General features: G+C 38.6%; 1 protein-coding gene and 1 long non-coding RNA gene across 2 annotated transcripts; one reads left to right on the top strand and one right to left on the bottom strand.

Annotated features, from left to right (window-relative positions):
- Positions 1-1,035: 1,035 nt before the first annotated feature.
- Positions 1,036-8,742, bottom strand: LOC134293525 (uncharacterized). The gene is made up of 3 exons (XR_010000464.1): positions 7,167-8,742; positions 5,071-5,190; positions 1,036-1,653 (listed from the first exon to the last, which is right to left on the bottom strand). It is a non-coding gene; the product is annotated as an uncharacterized LOC134293525 (long non-coding RNA).
- Positions 8,743-12,638: 3,896 nt separating this feature from the next.
- LOC134293495 (prostate stem cell antigen-like) lies at positions 12,639-19,328 on the top strand. Its single transcript, XM_062961202.1, has 3 exons — positions 12,639-12,719; positions 15,085-15,204; positions 18,949-19,328. Exons 1-3 carry the CDS (start codon positions 12,668-12,670, stop codon positions 19,089-19,091), a joined length of 315 nt encoding a protein of 104 aa, XP_062817272.1. The 5' UTR covers positions 12,639-12,667; the 3' UTR covers positions 19,092-19,328.
- The last annotated feature ends 3,528 nt before the right edge of the window (positions 19,329-22,856 follow it).

The raw sequence follows: 22,856 nt of genomic DNA, 5'->3' as shown, positions 1-22,856 counted from the left end.
TACATAGGAATTGCAAATGCATGCAGGGGGTTAATGCCTATATATCTGTAGGAGAGTTTAACAAATATTTCAGGGGGAAATGCTTTTATAAGATTAATGGATATATATATTCTTCTTCCTGACTTGCAAGGGCTTCTCTTCCTTTTCAAAACATTCCCTTGGTTAAGAGCGAGGGAAGCTTTGGAAAACACACTGATAAGGGAGGGCAAGAGAGGAATAGATCATATACTGCAACAGGATTTTGTTTCGGGAGAGGCTGGGATTTTGGACCACCCTGAGAATTTCGGGGGGGGGGGGGAGCTGAAGCCCCTCAAGCCCCCCCCCCCCCCCCGGCTACATGCCTGTATTGCAAGCAATGGCCCCCAGGTTCTTGACTTTGACCCCATTATAAGCCGGGGGAGGCTTTTTCGGCTCAAAAAAACAAGGGCTGAAAAACGCAGCTTATCTTCGATTATATATGGTAATTGTGTAATGGCATTGAATATTTGCCATAAATATATTCTGTAATCCGCTCTGAGTCCCCTTGGGGAGATTGAGCACAATATAAATAAAGTATATCATTATTATATCAATCAACACCATGCAAGTATAATTTCAGATATATCCTTCTCATATTTTATCATTGGGAGTGGCTTTTCTCATACTAACAGTAGTGTTATCCAGACAAGTATAACAGGCGAACACATTGTGAGTTTATGGAAGAATCTGGCTTAGTTACTGTTAATGCTCCAGTAAGATGAAAGGAAGATATCTGAGAAAATCCATCCAAGGCTAATCAAGCATATGTAATAACTATTTATAACGCCATGCCCACAAGTGTTGGCTCTGCTGATTTTATGATCTGTAACCACTTTGTTCTGTGTGAAGTTGACTTGTGGGATTGTGGGTTTTTGTGTGGTGAGTCTGGGGAAGAGAATGTCTTGTTCTTAACCGTGGGTTTGATTGGAATGTAATAAGTTATAGTCTACCTTCCCATTGCTTTTTTGAGTTCACCTAGCTGCATGGGTTTGTTTAAAGAGGAAAAGCATGACTCAGAAAGTTTGAGGGTTTTTATTATCATGATGATTTGATTTTTTTGGCACGATCAGCACATAAAATAAAAGCTCCTCGTCTAGCTTCCCCATTTCCAATCAATATTCTTTTCCCCTTTGTATCTTTTAACACATCAGGTTCTCACCTATCAGAACATCTTTCAGAAGTTCTTCTTAAGATCATCACATAAAATTTCTTCTAAGTTTAAAGTCCACATCCTTGTTTCTGGCAGCAACATTCTTTCTCCATATGTTGCTTTTCTCCATTTGATGAATTTGGCAATAGATACCACGATAGGTTTCCTTCAGCTTGACCATGATAGAGGTATAAATTCTTTTTCAGGGCTTGGAAAAAAATTGTCTGGCCTTCAATGCCCAGAATTCTTTTGCCACTGAAGCCTTTTGAAGCCTTTTGTTCCAAAAACTACAACATTTCCGAGCTCTGATTGATGCGTAATGGTAATAAGCACCATTAAAATACTAATGCTATCATCTTAGATATTGCAGAAATTTCGTTGAGAGCAGCACTTAACATCTACATTCATCATCTTGCTCTCCTTTGTTGCTGTGATGGTCCTGCAATTTTGCATACATCCCTTTTTGGTATATAAGGGAGTCGCTCCTATAGAGAAAAGAGATTAATTTATTCCCTGGAGTCTCTACTCTGTATTGAATTTTCCAATCCAGCAAGAGGGAGAGGAAATACATCATCCATAAAGAAAAGATAGATTTTTCATAAAATGTATACATGTCTATGGAGCCCCGGTGGCGAAGTGTATTAAAGCACTGAGCTGGAGACCGAAAGGTCCCAGGTTCAAACCCTGGGAGTGGTGTGAGCGGCCGCTGTTAGCTCCAGCTCCTGCCAACCTAGCAGTTCGAAAACATGCAAATGTGAGTAGATCAATAGGTACCGCTCCAGCGGGAAGCTAACGGCGCTCCATGCAGTCATGCTGACCACATGACCTTGGAGGTGTCTATGGACAACGCCAGCTCTCCGGCTTAGAAATGGAGATGAGCACCAACCCCCAGAGTCAGACATGACTGGACTTAACATCAGAGGAAAACCTTTTTATACATGTCTACATAAATTAATGATGACCAGGTGACTTGTAAGCCTGCTCTACCTGTTGATGGGCAAACTCGGCAGACCAGTTCTTTTGTGGTTCCCTGTGGTTGTACTAAAACTCAATACGTCTTTGGAGAGAGGACACAAACAGACGACCAACTTCAGACCGCTCTTCAAGGGGGCTGTTTTCTCAAACATATCTAGGACAAAGTTTCAGACTTATGTGCCAAAATGGCTTTCGTAGACTTAGGGCCCTATATCCCAGGATCTGATCCCAGGTCTTCTCCTTATCCCAGATTATCTGGCAGTACGGACACATATAATCCAGTTTAAAGCAGCAAACCTGGGATCAGATCCTGGAGTATAGGGACTATCTGGGAAGGCCCTAGGGCAGTGATGGCCAACCTATGACACGCGTGTCAGCACTGACACGCCTAGCCATTTTTGCTGACACGCTGTCGCATGCAGATTGATTGGATGACTAATGTCTTTTGCGGCCAAATTTGGTGTGATTTGGTCCAGTGGTTTTGTTGTTTACTCCATGGGAATTATGCAATACACACACACACACACACATTCTATTATTTTTCTATTATTATTGTAGTATATTATTATATTATTATTACTATTATAATATTATTATTATTCATTGCTCATGACTACATTGAAACTAGAATAGAGAGAAATCAGCATGGAAACTGCAAGAGGTACCATAGATCGTTGTACATGGAAATAATGGTAGTAAATAGTTTTTGATTTATTAAATACAGTTATATATTACAATTATATATTTTTGTTATTTAAACTATATATATTGTGAAATTATGTTTTTTTTCCCCTCAAAGTGACACACCACCCAAGTTATGATAGGTTTTTTGGTGAATTTTGGCACACCAAGCGCAAAAGGTTGCCCATCATTGCCCTAGGGCAAGGGTGAGAATTGTGTAGCCTCCAAATGTTTGTGTTTTTTTTCGTGTCAGGAACGACTTGAGAAACTGCAAGTTGCTTCTGGTGTGAGAGAATTGGCCATCTGCAAGGACATTGCCCAGGGGACGTCCAGATGTTTTTGATGTTTTTACCATCCTTGTGGGAGGCTTCTCTCATGTCCCCACATGGAGCTGGAGCTGATAGAGGGAGCTCATCCATGCTCTCCCTGGGTGGGATTCGAACCTGGCAGCTTTCAGATCAGCAACCCAAACTTCAAGTCACAAGGCTTTAATCCACTATGCCACTGGGGGCTCCTACCTCCAAGTGCTGTTGGGATGCTAGTCCAGCATTCATTGCCATTGGCTTTTAAAAATCTGCATGTCTTTATGTATGTTTTGAATATGGTTACATGTTTAATTCAGTTTCATTGTGGACTTTTTGCTTTTTTTAAATTGCAAACTTTTCTCTGTGTAAGCAATTGAGTTTCAGTACAGTAGAGTTTCACTTATCCAACATAAACGGGCCGGCAGGACGTTGGATAAGCGAAAATGTTGGATAATAAGGAAGGATTAAGGAAAAACCTATTAAACATCAAATTACGTTTTGATTTTACAAATTAAACACCAAAACATCATGTTTTACAACAAATCGACAGAAAAAGCAGTTCAATACATGGTAAGGATATGTAGTAGTTACTGTATTTATGAATTTAGCAACAAAACATCACAATGTATTGAAAACATTGACTGCAAAAACATTGGCTACTAACAAGCTGACTACAAATAAAGATAGAATTGCATAAAATGAACTTATAGTAATAACATTGTTGGAAATTAAATCAGTAAAAAGTTCAGTCCTTGCTGCCTAGAGAAATAGCTGTGGACCTGGGCAGGAGGCAGGCTGCATTAGATAATCCAGAATGTTGGATAAGCGAATGTTGGATAAGTGAGACTCTACTGTATTAGGAAAGGATGCTCCTCGACCTTTTGTACTGGTCGCTCTTCTCCTGAGTCCTGTTTCCTTGATATTATTCAGGACTCCTCCCTACCTAATGTGACCTTAAATGATTCTATTGCACTTTATCTATTTACGAATTTGTTACTCATAATGTGCACCTTGCTTATCCACTATTGCAACCTCATTGTTTTTAATTTGATGTTTTAATTCTGTGTTGTGTTTTTTCACCTATTGTGTATATTTTATTATTGGTTTCTGTTGTTGTCCTTTAATGTTTCATATTTTATCATTGCTTGTATTTTGATTTTGCTGTAAGCCGCCCCGAGTCCCCTTTGGGGGAGATGGAGGCAGGATATAAATAAACTTATTATTATTATTATTATTATTATTATTATTATTATTATTATTATTATTATTATTATTATTTTATTATGACACAGCAAACAAGATAGACATGCTGGATTTCATATCACAAAATCACAAGTCAAACACTTCCCAAGTGTCTAGGACTGTGTGATGTATTTTCGGATGATGTGCGCAGATCCCAGCAGGGTGGCCTTTTGCAGTTGGCAGATCGTGATTTTGTCAATGTCTATTGTTTCCAAATGCCGGCTGAGATCTTTTGGCACGGCACCCAATGTGCCGATCACCACCAGGACCACCTGCACTGGTTCCTGCCAGAGTCTTTGAAGTTCAATTTTGAGGGTTTATTATTATTATTATTATTATTATTATTATTATTATTAATAATAATAATAATAATCTATTATTATTATTATTATTATTATTATTATTATTATTATTATTATTATTATTATTATTATTATTATTATTAAGACCAGTATCCTGTGTCACCTATTTAGGGGCAGGGCTTAGCCTGACTGACTATTCTATTTATTGCTTCACGTATTTAAGAAGGAAACCATACAACTTTGATGCTGAGGATCCCCCACAGTCATTTATGGATCATAGAATCACAGAGTTGGAAGAGACCCCAAGGGCCATCCAGTCCAACCCCCTGCCATGCAGTAACGCACAAACAAAGCACCCCATGGCAGATAGCCATTCAGCCACCGCTCCAAAACTTACCGTAAAGAACTACTTTTTTGTAGCAAGACATTCCTGCATAGAGCTTGCACGGCGGGTTCTGATGCCGACATACACCACCTGAAGGGTATATTTTGCAATTGGAACACTGGATGCCAGAAACTGTGCGGTGTAAGGGGTAAAGAAGAGAAGACATAAGAAGAACCAAAACTTTACATGGTGCATAGTGTTATTGGAGTTCAACAACTTACAAATCTAGTCCTGAAGGTTATTTTCATTATTGTTGTTAACTCTCAGGTAATAATGTTTGTACATGATGCTCTAAATAACATAGTGCATTTTATGTTTTGAATCTTTATAGTATTTGCTTATCTTTTTCACATAGAAAGAAGATAGCTCTATACTCAGAGAGGCCCTTACATGTCATATCTCTTTTTATGTTTTGAACCTTTATAGCAGGGGTCCTCAAACTTTTAAAGTAGAGGGCCGGTCCACAATCCTTTAGACTGTTGAGGGGCCGAATTATCATCTGAAAAAAATATGAACAAATTCCTATGCACACTGAATATGTCTTATTTGTAGTGCAAAACAACAACAGCACTGAAAGAAAATTACAATATTTAAAAATGAAAACAATTTTAACCAGCATAAACCTATCAGGATTTCAGTGGAAAGTGTGGGCCTGCTACTGGCCAATGAGATAGTCTAGTTAATTAGGATTGTTGTTGTTGTGTGCCTTCAAGTCATTTCAGACTTTGGGCGAGCCTAAGTCAAAAATTATTTATTTATTTACTACATTTATTTACATTTATATCCCACCCTTCACACCCCGAAGGGGACTCAGAGCAGCTGTATGTACATACAATATATTATATTATTAGCATAGCACAATATTAGTATTATATATTACTTTATTGAACTATACCACTATACTGTAATATTATATGTAATATATAACATATAATTAATATTATATGGTATAACTATTAGTATTATATTGTATAACATTATAATATTTTATCAATATTATATGTATATACTATATATTATATTATTTAAAATGATATAAAATATTATATTATAAAACTGAAGGTGGGGGCCAGGTAAAAGACCTTGGAGGGCCGCATCCGGCCCCCGGGCCTTAGTTTGGGGACCCCTGCTTTATAGTGTTTGCTTATCTCTTCGACAAACTCCTGACAGATGGCCAGCCAATATCTGCACAGTCTCCACAATAAAAATAATAATAGAATCCTACAGTCACAGAGATAGGAGAGACCCCTAAAGCCCATCCAGTCCAACCCCTTCCTGCCATGGAGAACACAATCCAAACATCCCCAACAGATCGCCATACAGCCTCTTCATAATAATAATACTAATAACAATATCATGGAATCCTCATGTTTCCAGACAGCCCTAAGAATCATCCAGTACAACCTCCTTCTACCATGCAAGACCACACAATCCAAACACTCCTGACAGTTGGCTATCCAATATCTCCACAATCTCCACAATAAAAATAATAATAAAATCCTACAGTCACAGAGAAAGGAGAGACCCCTAAAGCCCATCCAGTCCAACCCCTTCCTGCCATGGAGAACACAATCCAAACATTCCCAACAGATGGCCATACAGCCTCTTGATAATAATACTAATAACAATATCATGGAATCCTTATGTGCACAGAATTCTTATGCTGAGACATACATATATATGCCCCATGTATGTAGAAAAGGTAAAATGAGCTTTTTATGACGTGAAAAGTGACATAATGATGATGATACGTATGTAAAAGTATGTTCTTCGTTAGTCTGTATCCTGAAAATGTATATATAGAGGAGGACGGCTCCTCATCCTCACTTTAGTGCCTTTTGGAGTAATCCACGCTAGAGTTAGTTCCAGCTGGTTTTCCTTGAAATAAACCGTTCCTTTTTTAAGCCCCTCCACAAGGATTTCTTCTGGTATTATTTCTCTTATCAACCACAACAATACAGGAAATGTAAGTCCTAGAATTTCATTAGCTGAAAAGGAGATAAGTATCTTCCAGTGAAATATATTGACTTCTCTGGATTCACATACATGTAAGGGACCTGGTCACAAACTCTGATATTATTGCTGCTTGCCTAGATTCAGAGACTCACCCAAACCGATACAGAACACCATCCATAGCCCAAGATGGAAAAGCGTATTCATGTTGCCATTCCTGCATTTGTGACCCATGTTTGGCGGGGCAACTCCACTGTGAATTTATAGCAGTCCCTGAGAATAGAACATGGGGGTAAATCTGGGATTAGTTATTATGAACAGTCATTTCAGTTGTGCTTGGACTAAAAGACTCAAGTACGTTGTTGTGTGCAGCCTCCACAAAGGACCTAATGTCACTCATCCTTTTGAACTACTGAGAATGTGCACTGGGTTGCTCTTGTCCTTTCTTTTTTTTTTTTAAAGCATTTTATTTGTGGTTTTTGTATTACATTAAAAACGAAGAACCAAAGAGGAAGGGAAGCATATAGCCAAGAAGAATTAAATAGTGATTAAAGAAGCAAAAAAATAATAATCCAAAAACAAAACAAAAGAAGAACAAAAACACAAAGCACAATCCCTAATCCCCACCTCCCTCCTTCCTCTCGATGTTACCTTCCAGCTACCCTGCTCTGCGATTTGTCTCTTACTTTTCCCAAGTTTCCCGACCCAGTTTTCTTAAGCCCCAAGAGTGTCTATTCATAAACAACAGCTCCCCCTATGTTTCCAAATTCCTTTTTTTCATTCAGGTATTTGCTTAAGTTGTTCCAGTCCGTTTTTGTCCTTGGTTGATGATTTTGTGAAATTATTTGCGTTAATATGTCCATATTTTGTATGTCCATCAGTTTCAATGTCCATTGCTCTAACGACGGCACTTCCGCTGTTTTCCAAAGTTTCGCAATCACAATTCTGGCTGCGCTTATCATATATGTAAATAGTTTTTCCTTATTTGAGTCCATGACGAAGTCTATTAACCCTAATAAAAAGTATTCCGGTTTTAATAAGAGTTTTACTTGTAGTATTATCTCCATCTCCTTCTTTATTGTTCTCCAGAACCTTTTAACCTTCTTGCACCCCCACCACATGTGAAAGAGATCCCCCTTTTCTTTCCTACATTTCCAGCACTCTTCCCCTTTCTTTCCTTTGTTAAATTTTGACAATTTTTCCGGTGTAATATACCACCTATAAAAGATTTTATACCAGCTTTCCTTTATTGCTGTTGAGTATGTATATCTTATTCTCTTTTGCCAGCATCTTTCCCATACCTCAAATTTTATAGCATGCCCAAATCCCTTCGCCCATTTAGTCATATTATCTTTTACGTAGACCTCTTCTGATTTCCACATCAGGAGCTGTTTGTATAAGACTTTAATTACTTTCTTCTCGAGCTTTAGGATTTTATCCCAAGTTGTATCATTTCTCTCAAATCCTATTTGGTTATCTATTTTAAAACATTCCTTAATCTGCCAATAGTTAAGCCAGGTTATAGATGGCTCTTGTCCTTTCTTGTTTCTTAACTCCTTATCTTTCCCAGGTTGTCTGAGAAACTGATTAAGCATGTGAGTGATAAATGCCTAGGCTGTCTCTGTATGATCTGTACCCATTTTTCCCGAAAACAACAAAAAGATTTGTGTACAGTGTTCCCTCACTTATCGCGGGGGTTACGTTCCAGGACCACCCACAATAAGTGAAAATCCGCAAAGTATTTTAATATTTACATATTACTTTAATAGTTATACACTATTTTAAGTCTTTATCAACCAATTGTGTGTTGATAAATCATCTCCTTCTCCTTCTGTTGCCGCTTGGGCTCCTTTTCTCTTCCTTTGGCTGTAAATTGTAATTTTTTATGATTTATAATATTTATTTATTTATTTTTATTTACAGTATTTATATTCCGCCCTTCTCACCCTGAAGGGGACTCAGGGCGGATCACATTATATACATATAGGGCAAACATTCAATGCCCATATACACATAGTACCGAAACAGAGACAGACAGACGCAGAGGCAATTTAACCTTTTCCTGAGGGGATGTTCGATTCTGGCCACAGGGGGGAGCAGCTGCTTCATCATCCACTGTGATGGCACTTCCTCACTCCAATGTCATAAATTAGTTAAATTTGGCTCCCCACTTTTTATAAGTGGTACCTTATCTCCTACTTGATAGATGCAACTATCTTTTGGGTTGCTAGGTCAGCAACGAGCAGGGACTATTTTTTATTTTAATTGATGGGTGCTCACCCCGCCACGGGCTGGCCTCGAACTCATGACCTCATGGTCAGAGTAATTTATTGCAGCAGGCTGCTCACCAGCCTGTGCCACAGCTCGGCCCCTGCGCCACAGCCCGGCACAGGGGCCGGGCTTTTAGAGTTTATTGAAAAACTCTTTTAGAGTTTATTGAAAAACCATGAAACAGCGAATCCACAAAAAATGAACCATGAAGTAGTGAGGGAATACTGTATTCCTCCAAAGGATTTGGCTCAGGGAAGGAATAGTGTGCACCACTCTAAAAGGAATTCCCATTTCTCCCTTTCAATACAATATTTTCCATTTTCTTCTCCAAATTATCCTCTCTCTTCCAGTGAACTAAGATAAGGAATTGTACTCTCTGTTTTCCCCCGTGGACAAAATCTCCCCATTATTGCCAAGTCCATTGCTGACTTCATGGATTGTCAATTGTGTTTCATAGTCTCCATATAAAACAGGGGCTTACATGGTAAGATTCTTCTTGATTTCTATTTTTGACTATCTCCTTTGTGGACCCCGTATCGGGGTGTGAGATTCCTTTACTATAGGCTCACACCTGGAGAGAGTGAGGAAGAGAATGTTCTTCTCTTTTAGAAATATGTGTTTTTAATTACTCACATCCTGTATTGGAAGATAAGCTCAGATTCTTCCAGGTCTGGCCTTTCAACTCCTCCACAGAACACAGATCACACAAAAGTTTGCACACTTTCTTTCATCTCCAGCCTTTGATGGAATCCACATCCTACTAACTCAGTGGTTCTCAACCTGTAGGTCCCAGGTGTTTTGGCCTACAAACCCCAGAAATCCTAGCCAATTTACCAGGATTTCTGGGAGTTGAAGGCGAAAACATCTGGGGACCCACAGGTTGAGAACCACTGTATTAACTGGTCAAGTTTCAGAGTAGCTATACTCATGTTTCCTTGCAGGAAGCTAGTGCAGACAGCTCTCTGTACCCACATATTCTGCATCGATGGATTCAGCCACCCAAGGCTTGAAAACATTTTTTTTAATCTCAAAAGTAAACCTTGATTTTGCCATCTTTAAAAAAAGGGATAGCATTTTACTACACCACTGTATATAATGGGACTTGCACATCCACAGATGCTGGTGACATTGGGAGGTCCTATGGCCAAACTTCAACTGATACCAAAGGCTCATTGTAAAAATTATTTAGTCACAAAAATAACAACTAACTTTGCACTAAAGGTCAGAGCCGGCCCTTGGTATTTTTCAAGTGTAGGCGAACAGAATTTTGCCCCCCCCCCCCCCCCCAAAAAAAACAATCACTGAAAAATAAAAGCGTTGGATAAGCAAAAATGTTGGATAATGAGGGATTAAGGAAAAGCCTATTAAACATCAAATTACATTAAGATTTTACAAATTAAGCCCAAAACATCATGTTTTACAACAAATCAACAGAATAACATAAGCAAAAAAAAGGAGGATGAAAAACAGACCTGATATAAATTATTGGTTTAATAAAATTCTGGAAATTATGAATATGGATAAATTAACATACTTATTATCAAACACTCAGGGCAAACAAACAAAAAACCCAAACAGATTGGGAATTAATAAAAATTATTTAAAAAATGAGAAATGTAAAGTTATAATATAAAGAAATATTAGATTAGTAAGAAGGGCATTAGAATTGTCTCAGAACAAAGAACTGAGAACAGATGCAGAAACAAGTTAGGAGATATAAGGGTACTGGAAGTACCAAGGAAATAATATAAGGAACACCACATAATAGAAGGAAGTCGATTTTAAAAATGTGTGTTTTGGTCATGTAACTATGTAAAGTTGTTTGTTTGGTTAGATTCATGCTTACTTTTAGTACAGATTTTCTTTTGATTTTTGTTTTGTTTTGTTTTGTTTGTTTGTTTTTTGGTAACTGGTTGGTTAGGTGGGTTGTATGATTTTTTTATGTATTCACTTACTGACACCCTCAAATCTTCATCATCTCATTGTGAACCACATCATTTATAAATGTAATAAAAATTTAATTAAATTTTTTTTTTTTACAAATTAAGCACCAAAACAACATGTTTTATAACAAATCAACAGAAAAAGCAGTCTCGGCTGCGCCCCCGTATGTTTGGCGCTCAAAGCGACCACTTAATTCACCTCATTGTTGGACCGGCTCTGCTAAAGATCAAGGTCAAGGTTTCCCCTTGACATTAAGTCTAGTCGAATCTGACTCTAGGAGGAGGTGCTAATCTCAATTTCTAAGCCAAAGAGCCAGCGTTGTCCATAGACTCATCTTAGGTCATGTGGCCGGAATGACTGCATAGAGCGCTATTACCTTCCCGCAAAAGCGGTAGCTATTGATCTATTCACATTGGCATGTTTTTCAAACTGCTAGGGACTAGTAACAGCAGCTCACCCCTGTCCTGCGGATTCGAACCGCTGACCTTCCGGTCGGCAAGTTCTGTAGCGTAGTGGTTTAACCCCTTGCAGCACTACTTTGGACTAAATAATGGGTTGATTTAGAAAGAAACAGACATTGATCAGTTTCCTTTAATATCAGTCTAAATATCATAGCAACACCAGAACCTGTCTGATCTTGAAATCTGAGCAGGATCAACCCTGGTTAGGACTCAGATGGACAACTTCCATTGAAGATCAGGTGCTTTAGGCTACATTTCAGAGCAAGGCAGTGGCAAAAATTATTATTATTGGGGCCGGGCTGTGGCGCAGGCTGTTGAACAGCTGCAATAAATCACTCTGACCATGAGGTCATGAGTTCGAGGCCAACCCGTGGCGAGGTGAGCACCCATCAATTAAAAATAAAAAATAGCCCTGCTCATTGCTGACCTAGCAACCCGAAAGATAGTTGCATCTATCAAGTAGGAAATAAGGTACCACTTATAAAAGTGGGGAAGCAAGTTTAACTAATTTACGACCTGGAATGAGGAAGTGCCGTCAGAGTGGATGATGAAGCAGCTGCTCCCCCCTGTGGCCAGAATCGAACATCCCCTCAGGAGAAGGTTAAATTGCCTCTGCGTCTGTCTGTCTCTGTCTCAGTTCTATGTGTATATGGGCATTGAATGTTTGCCCTATGTGTGTATAATGTGATCCGCCTTGAGTCCCCTTCAGGGTGAGAAGGGCAGAATATAAATACTGTAAAAAAATATTATTTGTATCCTACTTTTCTTTATATTGCTCCTGTTAAAGGCATATCTACAGTAGTGAAGCTTTTGGCAAATGATTTAGCCTGAAAGGAACTGCTCCTTTGCCTCTCCTCTAACCCTCAGAAGTGTTGATTCCCTCTATTTTAATGGTTAACAGAGTCTCCTACACTTTTGCTGCTTTATTTGTAGGCATCCTTATTCAATACTGAATCTAGTGCGTTGTGAGAGTAGAAAGAATGAGCAAACTCTTTTTCCTGAGTTTTTGGCTGTGTCTTTCCTTTGAAATGGGTAAGTTTCTAATCCGACATGGCCAGCAAATTCATCTCCGCATGGTTATAGCTCCATCTTCTTTCGGTAAACAGCACGTCTTTCATTAAAAGGTATATTCTCTCTCTAATAAAGCTGTTTTGTGTTAGTCAAGTCAAAGTACAACTCAAGTGTATCAGAGAAGATTAAAATGGGATGAGGAGCTGTAACCTTCGTAATTTGGAGTTTTGGAGATTCCTTTGTTCTACATTCCTTTATGTTTCATTATATCCCATATTCTTTTTATCCATTCTTCCACTTTGGGTATTAATTTCTGTTTCCATAATCTTGCAAGAACTAATCTGGCAGCTGTTGTTAAGTGTGTAAAGATTTTGTCTTCATTCTTTCCCCATTGGTTATTCGTCATGCCCAATAGAAAGAATTCTGGTAGTAGTGGTATTTTTATCTTTAATTTTTTTTGACATTTGTCGTGGATTTCCCTCCAGTATGGTTTTACCTTCTCACAAGACCACCACATGTGTAGATATGATCCTTCACCTCTTCCACATTTCCAGCATTTAATCTTCTTGCCTTTGGTAAATTTTGATATCCTTTTTGGGGTCAGGTGCCACCTATAGAACATTTTCCACCAATTTTCTTTCAATTCATAGGCATATGTATAATTTAATTTTTTCCCCCATAAAAGTTCCCATTCCTCTAATAATATAGTTCTTCCTAGATCTCTTGCCCAATTTGTCATGCACTCTTTTATTTGTTCCTTCTCAGTGCTCCATTCCAATAGAAATTTGTATATTTTTGCAATTTTCCTCTTTCCCTTGTCTAATATTACATCCCATGGTGTTACTTTATCCTCGAATCCCTGAATCTTATCTTTATTGAAGTTTTCTTTTAATTGATAATACTGGAGGCAGGTTAGATTACCATATTTTAATTTTAATTCTTCCTGTGATATTAATTTTATTTCCCTTCCTTCTTTTTCTAGTATATCTCTATACGTAGGCCATGTGTTCCATCCCAGTTCTCTTCTCTGGCGTGCCTCCATAGAAGACACCCAGAGGGGGGTTTAATTATAGATTCCTTTATGTTTTACATTCCTTTTGCGCATCTCCAAAACATTAATTTACATGGGACTATGATAAATTTATCTAAAGTGTGAACCACAATATACAGTTGTTTATTCCTTTGACCATGCATTTCTAAGACGTTTATCTACTTGGGACAATACTGGAATTTAAAGTGTTGTACTCAGTTATTGAACATACTTATCTGTTACTGAAAAAACATACAAACATGAATATAATGTTTGATGTAATGCTGTAAACAGTTTGTATTTGTGTATTACTCATGCGCCTGTAAGGATTATAATTTGTCTGTTCCCATTGTTCTATTCTGTATATTAGTTAGTAATAGGACAACTGTATCTTTACACGTATTATAGATTTCTGTGTATTTTAATGTTTAGTGGTAGTTACACTACCGTCAGCACAGCCCTCAGTCATCATTGGAGTAGTTGAGCCCCCCACCCCAGCAAGGGGGGGGGAACTCTATTTATTATTATTACATTTATTATTGTACTCTATTATTGTTGCTACTATTACATTTATTTAACTGTATTATTATTATTATTATTATTATTATTATTATTATTATTATCATTAATACATTTATTATTTCACTCTGATCTTATTATTACAGGTATTATTTTACTCTATTATTATTAGAAAGATACATAAGTACATTTACATTGAAGAAGATGAGAATAATGATTTAATCAGAGTTAGACAGTCTTATCTTAAATTAAAGCTTGATATAAATATTCAAAAACATTGAACCTACTGATGCCTCAATTAATGTAATTTTATTGGTATCTATTTTTATTTCTGAAATTTACCACCCTCGGCTTATACTTGAGTCAATGATTTCCCAGGTTTTTTTGTGGTAAAATTAGATGCCTTGGCTTATATTCGGATCGGCTGATATTCGAGTATACACGGTACTTTACTTCAAATCTATGCAACCACAGACTTTTAATGGAGGTCTTTAAATCCAAATCCAGCTGTTAATCATAACTATATTACAATCAACCGAGAAAGAGGAAAAAAATCAGAATTCGTAAAGCTCAGTAATAGATCTGTATATCAGTCCAGTTAGCAGTGACTGGAAATATTCCCCGTGATTCCATAGCATTGAGCCATGGCAGTTAACATGATGTTGAGATGTGTTAATTTAATAGTGTAAATGCATCCTTAGTGTGTGTTTCTTCTGCAATGAATAATCTGCTTGGCCACAAGTGAGACGTAGGAGAGTATGAAATTCCTTCACTATAATCCTCTCTGTATATTTCTTGTCTCTTTCCTCCCCGTTCCTTCTCTCTGTGCTTCCTCAGCTGGAAGCCTCCAATGCTACAAATGTTTCCGTGAGCGTGCACATGGCAAATGTCCAACAACTGAAAAGCCCTGTATTGCAAAACCCGGAGAGTCCTGCTTCCGGCAAAAGGTCGTTACAGGTAAGCATGTATATCGCAACAATCTGTCAAATGATGGTGCTTTCATGCGATAGCACTTTGGTAACCCTTTAATTGTCCTGGGTTGTGGTTTCGCCTTATGGAAACTTGGGATTTGCCATTTATTGACGCACAACAGCTCTTTGGATCATTATAAACATCTCATGAAACTACGTTCAATGAAGCCATGGCAGTTATAGAGAAATCAACACTGTTGTGATTGTGCAACGTGGATGAGACCTGAGTATTAACAGAGGTTTATATGTAACCTCACTTATTTTTGACATGTTCAGTCTGCAATGTTTAATGTAGCACGAGCAAACCGTTTTAGTCTTAAAATAACCCTAGTCCTCATCTTTTTCTCCAGAGATGGTCTATTTTATTGAAAATCTTGCAGGCTTGCAGGTGCTTCTTCATCAATGACAAGCAGATATTGAGTCTCAGTGTTCCTTGGACCCTACTTCCCATTTCTTTCCATATATAGTTGGGTACGTTTCTTTCTGTTGTGTAGGATGACTTTTACATTTGGTTAAAAAAATGCCAAATCTATTGAAAAGACGTGGAGCATCCCACATTGCCAGGAGAACAAGACCTTGTGCTTCTTCTTCCATCTTTCTTCTTATCTGATCCCCTGTGTTTGCCGTTAATCACAATTTACTGTTTCAGATAAGTAGTAAAATATAGCTATTTATTTATTTACAGTATTTATATTCCGCCCTTCTCACTCCGAAGGGGACTCAGGGTGGATTACAATGAACACATTCAATGCCAAAAGACAAACAACATATATAGACAGACAAGGGGCATTTAACATTTTTTTCCAGCTTCACGATTCCGGCCACAGGGGGAGCTGTTGCTTCACTGTCCACTAGTGGCTGTACTTCCTCATTCCTTTCCTCGTGTTTTGCTGGCAGTTTTATGATGTTGTAAATTAGTTAAATTAGCCTCCCCGCATAAAGCGTACCTAAATTTCCCTAATTGACAGATGCAACTGTCTTTCGGGGCTGCATAGGTCAACAGCAAGCCGGGCTATTTAATGGTCGGGGGCTTAACCCGACCCGGGCTTCGAACTCATGACCTCTCGGTCAGTAGTGATTTATTGCAGCTGGTTACTAGCCAGCTGCGCCACAGACCTGAGGAGCTAAGGTTCCTATGTTTTGTTTGAACAAACTAACTTTTCTACCTATAATTTCAATGGTTACATTTAGAGATAATAGTTTAGGGTTGATTTCCAACTGCATCAAAAAGCTTTCAAAGTCCTCAAGGCAAAGTTGGCTATGGCGGGAGGGGAAAGTTGAGCCAGAAATTCGCTTAGCGTGTTGTTGTCACATAAAACTATGCCCCCTTTCACACAGCTAAATAAAATCCCACATTGTACTTTAAACTGGAATATATGGCAGTGTGGACTCAGATAACCCAGTTCAAAGCAGATACTGTGGGATTTTCTGCCTTGATATTCTGGGTTATATGGCTGGTTGGAAGGGCCCTAAGATACAGAAAAATGTTCAGAGACAGCTAAAGTTCTTATCAAGGGTTGACCACTATGGATACAAAATGGAAAAGGAGGACATCTTTGCTGTTGGTGCCCCAAATAATAATAATAATAATAATAATAATAATAATAATAATAATAATAATAATACTTTATTTATATTATTATTGTTATTTGGGGCACCAACAGCAAAGATGTCCTCCTTTTCCATTTTGTATCCATAGTGGTCAACCCTTGATAAGAACTTTGGCATGTTTTTCATTGTTCTTCTTTCAATCCATTCAATCATTTTGCAACATGAATTCTCCTAAGGGAGTGTTTCTCAACCTGTGGGTTCCCAGGTGTTTTGGCCTACAACTCCCAGAAATCCCAGCCAGTTTACCAGCCATTAGGATTTCTGTCCTAAGGAGACTAGCAAACTATTTTTAAAAACCCATAGTACTCAAAATGCACTCAAAGAATCAGAGACCTAAACCATCCCAGCTTTTTGAAGTCATAGAAAGAGCTAGCAAGTCCAAATCCTTGGTCAATGCAGTAACTCCAGTTAGGGCATCCATTCATGTAGCTGTCAAGATTCTTTCTATTGGGCCAAAGAAAGAGATCCCACTGGTTCTTTAAGTCATTGCTTCCATTGCCAAACCATCCTTACAACCAAGAAGTTCCTTGGCATCTACTCTTTGGGAAAGCAGACAATAAACCTATACTGTCGGCTATGTGATAGGCCTTATTTAAAGGGCACAACAATGATCAACCCTCAATCTCTTCTGAATGTGCTTTTTTTCACTAACTTCCCTCTTATGCTTTGTTCTCCATCCCTCTCTCACCATATTTTCTTCCCTTCTCTGAACACTGCTCCAACCTGTTGAAATCATATTCAAAATGTTGTAATTGTAGATTATATTTTACACCATTTTAACTGCCTCTACCAGGCCTGTAGCGAGGGGGCGGTTTTAGGGGTTCAAACCCCCCCGAAATTTTTCAGGTTATAAAAAAACCCTGGTTTACTCATGAATTTTAACTGGTTAACCAAATCCCCATGCTAAGTCTATGAGACGCAAAACATTAAGAGTCCCTCCAGGCACTATTTCAAGCAGATATTGACAGGTTTGTAGCGGGGAGAGGTGTGTGCTTGGGGTTCAACCCCCCCCCCCCGAAATTTTCAAAACCCCTCCCGAATTTTTTTTCTGGCTACGGCCCTGGCCTCTACAAACCTAAGGTCTTTAGTTTCTTGAGAATTCTCTGCCAAAGAGCTACACTAATTCACCAGACTATAAATCCTAAGATTCCACTGGAAGCAGCTATGGCCATTAAAATGATATTGACGAGGAACTGAAAAAATATGGATTTTAGACATATATTGTATGCACATTAGAAGCAGTGAAATGTAGAAAAATCAGACTCTCTCTGTGTTAGATTTTAGGGATGCACAAGCTGACAGGACAAGCTGGGAGAAGTGGGGGGGGGGCTGTTATCTATACATTCCAGTGTGAATTGGTTCCTAGTACAGCTTGACAGGTCAAAAGTGGCCTCTTGATGGATCTCTCTTTTGTTCTGTGTAACTTGCTACAGGCTTTTAGAGTGCTTAGATAGGAAAATGCTGATTGTGCATATTTATGCCCATGTATGTAAGCATGTGAAGTGACGTACTAATGACGAGATATATGTAGAAGCATGTTCTTTGTCTGAAAATGTATAAAAGGCAAGTCAACGCCTTGATCAGGGCTCTGGTTTTTCTTTCGCAAGAGATTCCACTTCCAGAGTCTTCAGCTGAATATAATAAACCTGACTTTTTGGCCTCTCAAAGGATCTCTCTTGCTGTTATCTCTCCCGTCATCTACAACAATATCAAGCTAAGTACTGGGCAGTATAATTGAGGGATATGAAATGAAAAGATGTAAATTTTTCTCAAGGAGAAGAATAGGTTGATTTCTCCTTGTATCAAAGAAAGCGCCACAGAAGAAAAATCTCCACAAATGGCACTCCTAAAAGTGAGGACCCTCAATTTAAAAGACTATCTATCCTGTTATCATAACTCTGAATGTGGGAGAAGCCAAAAGAGAACCAAAGCTAGTGATCTCAGAACTGGCATTAGGCATGGTCCCCAAAATGTTAAAGGCAACAACTCATACTGTTGGCTAAAATGGAAATGGCCCAGTAGCATTCTGTTTCAGCAGAGGCAAGGTGTGGGATGACGTAGTTAATGGGTGGACTAGTAAGCAGGGACTGGATGGTTACAACTTTTTCTTCCTTTCCAGAAGGAGTTCCCCTTTATATTTCGGCAGGATGTGCTTTGAACTGCAAGGCAGTCTCTGCAGGACAGCACATTTACCATATCAACATATGCTGCTCAAAGGATTTATGCAATTCTCCATCGTCCAGTCATTACATTCCAGGGTGAGGAAGGGCTCCGTGCATCATTGTCTGACTGGAAGCAAAACACTTGGAAGTTCCATTGAGTGTATCTCATTGAAGTTGTTGCTTCCCTGTGCCCACCGAAAATGTCTCTATGTCTGTGTGTCTTATGAGTCTTTGTTGACATGTGGTAATCCACTACATTTCATAAGGTTCTTTTAGACAAGGAATGCTTAGAAGTGTTTTTACTGTTCATTTCTCTGAAATATAGTCTACAACGCTTGGTATTTGTTGGTGGTCTTTCATTAAAATACTAACCAGGACTGACTCTGCTTAGCTTCCTAGGTCAGATGGAAGATTTTAGCCCAAATGGCCCAAAGATAAATGAGATGGCTAATTAAGCCAAAATGAATTAAGACAGAAGCAAAGATTCATCAGTAACACTTCCTTAACTCAAAGTTACCACTAGCTATGTGTATTCTCAGCATTTTTTTAAAAAAAAGTTATTCTGAGTAAGTGAGTAAATAGCAGACATATGGATTATTATAACAATCAGACACAACACATTAAATAAATGGTTCTTAACCTGCGGGTCCCCAGATGTTTTTGGCCTACAACTCCAAGAAATCCCAGCCAGTTTACCAGCTGTTAGGATTTCTGGGAGTTGAAGGCCATAAACATCTGGGGTTGAAAACAACTGCATTAGATCAGTGGTTCTCAACCTGGGATCCCCAGATGTTTTTGGCTGTCAACTCCCAGAAATCCTAACAGCTGGTAAACTGGCTGGGATTTCTGGGAGTTGTACGCCAAAAACATCTGGGGACCCCAGGGTGAGAACCGCTGCATTAGATTAATCTTCCCTCCTTCCAAGGACTGCTATAGATGGTCATTCCTGCAATAGCATCTGCTGTGACATTCCTAGATTGTGCTCTGCAGATGTTTGTGCTGAAATAAACCAGTGTCACAAGACTTCACCTCATTCCTTCTTGACCCTTAATTGGGGTTCCTAATAAAATAAGGGACAGCGCTTCTGCCCATTTAGTGGTTATGTAAAATAAGAGATTTTCTTGTCAGGCAAATACCAAATACCCAGATTTCTGGGCCAACATTAGGAGGATCTTGCAAATTTGCAAACTCATCAAAGGTGGAAAAATAAGTGTCCGAGAACGCTTTTGCCTCAGTTCACTCATGGAGCCCCACACTACCCATCAATGATGCTTAAATCTTGAAACACCCTTGTTGGTGTTACAGTAGAGTCTCCCTTATCCAACATAAACAGGCCGGCAGAACGTTGGATAAGTGAATATGTTGGATAACAAGGAGAGATTAAGAAAAAGCCTATTAAACATCAAATTAGGTTATGATTTTACAAATTAAGCACCAAAACATCATGCTATACAACAAAGTTGACAGAAAAAGTAGTTCAATATGCAGTAATGCTATGTAGGAATTACTGTATTTATGAATTTAGCACCAAAATATCATGATGTATTGGAAACATTGATTACAAAAATGCGTTGGATAATCCAGAATGTTGGATAAGCGAGCTTCGGATAAGTGAGACTCTACTGTATTTGAAAACTGGATAGAAAGAGCTTCATCTTCATCAGCATGCTGGGGTGGAGCTTCCGATGGCCTAGGGGATAAAAGCCTCATGACTTGAAGGTTGGGTTGCTGACCTGAAAGCTGCCAGGTTCGAATCCCACCGGGGGACAGCGCGGATGAGCTCCCTCTATCAGCTCCAGCTCCATGCGGGGACTTGAGAGAAGCCTCCCACAAGGATGGTAAAACATCAAAACATCCGGGCGTCCCGTGGGCAATGTCCTTGCAGACGGTCAATTCTCTCACTCCAGAAGCAACTCCGGTAGCTCCTGACATGAAAAAAAAGCATGCTGGGAATTGTCATCTGCTCAAACGATATGAGAATCCTGTCATGAGCCGACACTCTGGGAAGCCACTCCACTGTAAGCATATTGATACTATGTGGATGTATGTTTAATAGTTGACTCAAAGAGGTTCTGATAGCTCTAAATGAATTCCATTTGCCCTTATTTATTCCAATGTGGGCAATTTGCAGCATTGTTTGATTTGCTTGTAAAATCCTGTTGCCATTATGCATTTGTAGCTCCTTAGTAGGTAACTCAGAGGTGTTTTGATGCACTGTATTATCCTCCTCTCTGGCCCACTGCTGTTTTCCTTAGCTGAACTTTCTTTTAAAGGTATATTTTTCTGAGTGAAGAAGTCAACCATAATTTTGAGAAGCTCCAACTGTCCTACTATTTTTAATAGCCTTTCATAGATAGAAACAACAGTGTGGGCTGTAAGAAGACATTGGTTCATCAACACAGTTGCCTCCCAGTGTTCCATTAGGAACAATTGGGCTACTGCAGGATTAAGCAACACTTTCCACAAGGCCCCAGGTTCAAATCCCGGGAGCGGAATGAGCGCCCGCTGTTAGCCCCAGCTCCTGCCAACCTAGCAGTTCGAAAACATGCAAATGTGAGTAGATCAATAGGTACCGCTCCGGCGGGAAGGTAACAGCGCCCCATGCAGTCATGCCAATGGCCACATGACCTTGGAGGTGTCTACGGACAACGCTGGCTCTTCGGCTTAGAAATGGAGATGAGCACCAACCCCCAGAGTCGGTCACGACTGGACTTAACATCAGGGGAAACCTTTACCTTTACCTTTACTTTTTATGAATTGGTGACTTTATTTCTTCCAGCAAGCCTACTCAATTAATTTATAACTATGAATTTTAAACTCATGTACTGTGCTTATTGTATTTTAATCTTTGTTCAATGTGTTTTAATACAACATATGTATTTCATAGAAATACGTTTACATATACAGTAGAGTCTCACTTATCCAACATAAACGGGCTGGCAGAATGTTGAATAAGCGAATATGTTGGATAATAAGGAGGCATTAAGGAAAAGCCTATTAAACATCAAATTAGGTTATGATTTTACAAATGAAGCACCAAAACATCATGTTAGACAACAAATTTGGCAGAAAAAGTAGTTCAATACACAGTAATGCTATGTTGTAATTACTGTATTTATGAATTTAGCACCAAAATATCATGATATATTGAAAACATTGACTACAAAAATGCATTGGATAATCCAGAACGCTGGATAAGCGAGTGTTGGATAAGTGAGACTCTACTGTATGTGTTTTACATAATATTTTATGAAGCATTTTAACTATGTTGTGCCCTGTCTCGAGCCATGAGGAGAAATGGATGAGAAATAAAATTGTCATTGTTGTTATTATTATTATGTTATTATTCCTCTGAGGATGAATTACTAACATGAGTCCATCTACCTTTGTATTACTTGCAGAAAATTGTAGTGATTGATACTTAAAGAAGTAAAAGCAAAAGCAGTTGAATATTAAAAAGGTGATTTATATAGCTTTAATATCAGCAACAAGATGATTAAACAGTCAGAAAAAGTTTAAGATGAGGACTAAGGGAATTGTTAAAAAGACAAATGGATTGAAGCTTCAGCAGTACAGTATTGCTTAGCTTAGCGATTGCAATAATTTGCGCTAGCACAGCAAATAATTTCTTGAGTAATATATATAGGTACCATTGATGCCGCAACAGACCTGCAATTCTTTCGACAACCCTTTTTGGAATAAATAGGTGTTGTTCCTGTAAGGACAGAGAAATTAGTTGGTCTCAAGGAGCTGCAAATTCAAGGAAACTCCCTCTCAGCCTCTCAATTAAACCATACACCCACACTATCTAAAGTAAGCATGGGCAAACTTTGGCCCTCCAGTAGGCTGTTAGGAATTGTGGGAG

The sequence above is a fragment of the Anolis carolinensis genome, unplaced genomic scaffold (genome assembly GCF_035594765.1).
Source record: "Anolis carolinensis isolate JA03-04 unplaced genomic scaffold, rAnoCar3.1.pri scaffold_8, whole genome shotgun sequence".
In the NCBI taxonomy this organism is placed as follows: domain Eukaryota; kingdom Metazoa; phylum Chordata; class Lepidosauria; order Squamata; family Dactyloidae; genus Anolis; species Anolis carolinensis.
Note: the sequence above shows the minus strand (reverse complement) of the source record. Positions and strands in the feature narration are given on the sequence as shown.